At 48.8% G+C, this 4,272-nt stretch overlaps 1 protein-coding gene across 1 annotated transcript; it reads right to left on the bottom strand.

Annotated features, from left to right (window-relative positions):
• Nucleotides 1-2,995: 2,995 nt before the first annotated feature.
• Nucleotides 2,996-3,570, bottom strand: LOC308516447 (large ribosomal subunit protein eL24-like; the record flags this gene model as incomplete). Its single annotated transcript, XM_081087404.1, has 1 exon — nt 2,996-3,570. The coding sequence occupies one exon, from the start codon at nt 3,568-3,570 to the stop codon at nt 3,097-3,099; it is 474 nt and encodes a 157-aa protein (XP_080943530.1). The 3' UTR covers nt 2,996-3,096.
• Between the last annotated feature and the right edge of the window lie 702 nt (nt 3,571-4,272).

Raw genomic sequence — 4,272 nt, 5'->3', positions numbered from 1 at the left:
GCTTCCGCCAGTCAGCCGCGCCCCGCGGAGCCTTTTGGGAAATGTAGTTCCCCGGCGGTTTTCCGGCGCCTGGGACCGCCCACTTGTCCGGCAGCACGTCGGAGCGCAGGGCCTGCTGGGAACTCCGGGAGCCTGCGGGCGGCTGTTGCTCCTTCCTGCCTTTATGTCCGAGGGCTCCTGGACCGCTGTTTTCCCCAAACTGGGAACTTCAGTGGCGGGTGCGGTGTTTGAGCGAGGGCTCCGGGGACCTGCAGGCCTCCAGCTCCTTCAGCTACTAGCTCAGTGACGCAGACAAGCTAAAAACCTGACTCGGTTTCCTTCTTTGCACCATGGGGAGCATGTTTCCTCCCGCGGGGAGTTACTGCTGAGTTTAAAGGAGGAACTTATGTTTGAAGTGCGTGGAAGACACAGATTCACTAGATGTTGTGTCTACCACGTGCTAGGCATGGTGCTAGGTGCTAGAGGTAGTTCTTTTGTTGTTGTTGTTGTTGTTTGTTTGTTCTGGAGATAGCAGTTCTTGCTCTCCTTGACTTAACATCTATATGGCTAAGCAACCATTTGACCATTTAACCGGTAGCTATGATGTGCACTGACCAACAGGGGGAAGACGCTCAAAGCACAGGCATGGGAACATGGAACAACTGATGAATCTCAGAGGGAAGGGGGGGAGGGTGGGAAGAGATTAACCAAAGATCTTATATGCATACCAGAGTCCCAGTGCATGGATTCATGCACCAGTGGGGTCCCTTGGCCTGGCCTGCGAGGATCAGGCTGAAACCAGCTCTCTGACATCCCCCAGGGGTCCCGGATTGCGAGAGGGCACAGGCCAGACCGAGGTACCCTACCAGTGCACGAATCCGTGCACCGGGCCTCTCATTCTAATATGAACAGCGGGCAAAAAGAAGTAACAAGCAAATTACAGATTGTGGTAAGTGCTCTGAGGGAAACTGAGAGCTGGACTAGAGAATAATAGAGGAACCTGCTTTAGGTGAAGTGGCCAGAAAATAAATCTTTGAAGTGATATTTAACCTGCGTCTAGAGAACTAGGAGGAACAGGCCTTATCAGAGTGGAGGGCACGGGGGTGGAGAGCTTCCAGATGATGTCTTGAGAATGATGTGTGCAAAGGCTCTGAGGCAGGAAAAACCTTGGTTTGGAAGAACCCGGAAGCCAGTGGGCTGATCGGCAGTAGGTGAAGTCATTTATCATCTACCTGGTAGCTTGTAGTAGAGATTTTTGGCTTTTATTCTAATGAGAAGTCATTGAAGTTTAAGCAGAGTGACAAGATGTGAGTTACATTCGGTGTTTTGCGGATCAGACTTGCTGTGTGGAGAACTGATTTGAGGTGAGAGCATTAGCAGGCCAGAGAGGATGCCTGCCTAGCCAAGGGAGTGACAGTGGGGTGCAGCGAAGAGAAAGGACTACAGGTGCATCTTGTTTGGCAAGTGGAGTGAATGGGTCTTTGCCGATCGGTTTGTGAAAGGATTTCAATCTAAAATGAAACCAGAGGATGTGAAATGGAGAATCTCACCTGTGCCCTCAGAGGAAAGGAACTTGAGAACGGAGAGACTGATTTCCCATAAATGCCTGCTTTACAGAAGATGGAGACTTCTCTCCGGAACAGTGAACACCCACTAAGAATCTCTCCTGTTCCTCAAGTCAGTGAAATGACTGCTGGGACTCTGGCTGAATTTCCCCGTCTCTGTGCTGCTTGCCCATATATACATCCTGGCCCAAACCCTCAACAGACGAGCCTGTGGCGTGCTACAGCATGGGTTTCCAGAATTGCAATTCCTCTGTTGTTCCCCAAAACAAACCCCATTTCTGGTCATCTGAGTTTGCTTCACTCTACCTCATTATTAGGTTGACAGGTTCGGTGTGGGGGTGAAGGAGAAGGAGTAATCATGGATGCCTCTTGGTTTCTGGTAGAGACACTGAGTGGATGATGAGTGAATTAGGGGTTGTGGAGGAAACAGGTTGGGGGTGGCGTTTCATTTTGGTCGTTTAGTCAGATGTCCGGAAGACTTCAGAGGAAAGATACCAAATAAGCAGTTGGATAGACAAGCTAGGAGTTCAAGGAGAGATCAAGGCCAGAGACAGAGGTTTGCAGTCATTTTATGACATTTGGAGTGAGGGAACTGGAGGAGATATCCTAGGGAGAGAGTGTAGTTGGAGATGAGAAGACCCATAACAGCCATGGGGCATGCCAGCACTCTGAGGTCGGGCAGAGGAAGAGGAGCAAAGGAGGTGAGATTAGGGTTGGAAGGGATGAGGAAAGCCAGGGCGTGGGAGCTTAGGAAGAAGTGAAGGAAACAGTAACTGGAGAGCTGCACAGCGGGCAGATAAGATGAGGACATAGGCCCTGGCTGGTTTGGCTCAGTGGATAGAGCGTTGCCCTGCAGACTGAAGGGTCCCAGGTTCCATTCCAGCCAAGGGCACATGCCTGGGTTGGGGGCTCGATCCCTGGTGTGTAGGAGGGTGCCAATCGACTCTCTCTCATCACTGATGTTTCTATCTCTTTCCCTCTCCTTTCCTCTCTGAAATCAATAAAAAAGATATTAAAAAATAAAAAAATAAAGATGAGGACATATAAGTGTTTTTTGTTCTATTTTGTGTAGTTTTGTTAATCCTCACCCAAGGATATATATTTTTTCCATTGCTTTTCAGAGTCGAAGGGAGGGAAGGTGAGCAAGAGAGAGAGAAACATCGACTGGTTGCATCCTGCACACTGCCCCCCCCCCCCCAGGTCTGGGGAGTGAACCCACAACCAGGTATGTGCCCTTGACTGGGAATCGAGCCTGCAACCCTTTGGTGTGAGAGTTGGTGATCTGACCACTGAGAACACTGGCCAAGGCAGAAGTATTTTTTTTTTTATTGATTTGTAGAGAAAAAAATATTGACTTGTTTCATTTATTTATGCATTCATTGGTTGCTCCATGTACCTGCCCTGACTAGGGATCAGACCTGCAACCTTGGTCTACTGGCACCACACGCTAACCAACTGAGCTACCTGGCGAGGATCATAGAAGTATTCTTTATTTTTTTATTTTTATTTTTAGTTATAGTCAGGTCTTTATTTAAGAATCTCATCTGCCAACTTAGCGTTTTCCACCAACACGGGGAGCAGAAACCTTCACAGGCTTCACAATCTTTTGCTCAGGTGCTGCCTTTGTGGGAGCCTTAGCAGCAGCCATTGCTGTCTTTTTAGATGCTTGCTTCGCCTTTTGTGCTTCCTTGGCAGCCCTGATAGCTTGCTCTCGCTGAGCTTTCCTAACTTCAGGCTTCTGGTTCCTCTTGGCCATTATATCAGCAAGAGATGCACCAGTGATGGCCCTCTGGAATTTGACTGCATGGCGGGTTCTTTTCTTTTGGATTTCTTCCGACTGTCCCTTTTTGTGCTTCCTCCTGTAGAGGACAGTCCAGTTTATCTGCCGAGGGTTCCTCTTGGAAAGGAATACCGACTCGCATTTTGCATTAAGGAACTGGAAAACCTTCCTGTCGATCCTGGCATAGTGCCGCCCGTGTCTGGGGTAGATCTTGTACCCACTGAAGCTGCACAGCTCGACCTTCATGGCTGCGGCTGCCGGAGAGCGGGAAAGAGGGTGAAGAGCATAGAAGTATTCTTTAAATCTGCTAGCACTACCCTGGCCAGTGTGGGTGAGTTGGTGGGGTATCATCCTGTGCACCAAAAGATTGTTGGTTCAATTCCCGGTCAGGGCTCAATCCCCAGTAGATGGCCTACAGGAGGCAGCAGATGTTTCTCTCTCTCCCTCTCCCTTCCTCTGTCTCTAAAAATCAATTTTTAAAAATTAACTTAAAAACAAACTATGCTGCCCTGGCCAATTTGGCTCAGTGGATAGAGCGTCGGCCTGCGGACTCAGGGGTCCCGGGTTCGATTCCGGTCAGGGGGATGTACCTTGGTTGCGGGCACATCCCCAGTGGGGGGTGTGCAGGAGGCAGCCGATCGATGTTTCTCTCCCATCGATGTTTCTATCTCTCTATCCCTCTCCCTTCCTCTCTGTAAAAAATCAATAAAATATATTTTTAAAAAAACAAAAAACTATGCTTTAAAAAATGTTGCTAGCACCTAAGTCATTGGTGACCTTGAACAATATTGATGAGGTATTGAGGATGAGAGCCATCCTAGGGAGAGAAGTGGTATATTGTTTAGGGATACATACATATCTATAATAATAAAAGCGTAATATGCTAAGTAGACCGTACATCCTTCCAGACGACCTTCTAGATGAAGCTGCGGCTGCGAGGGAAGCCCA

This window comes from Myotis nattereri (assembly GCF_964212035.1).
Source record: "Myotis nattereri genome assembly, chromosome: 3".
NCBI classification, from domain to species: domain Eukaryota; kingdom Metazoa; phylum Chordata; class Mammalia; order Chiroptera; family Vespertilionidae; genus Myotis; species Myotis nattereri.
This window is presented reverse-complemented; position numbering and strand designations above follow the sequence as displayed.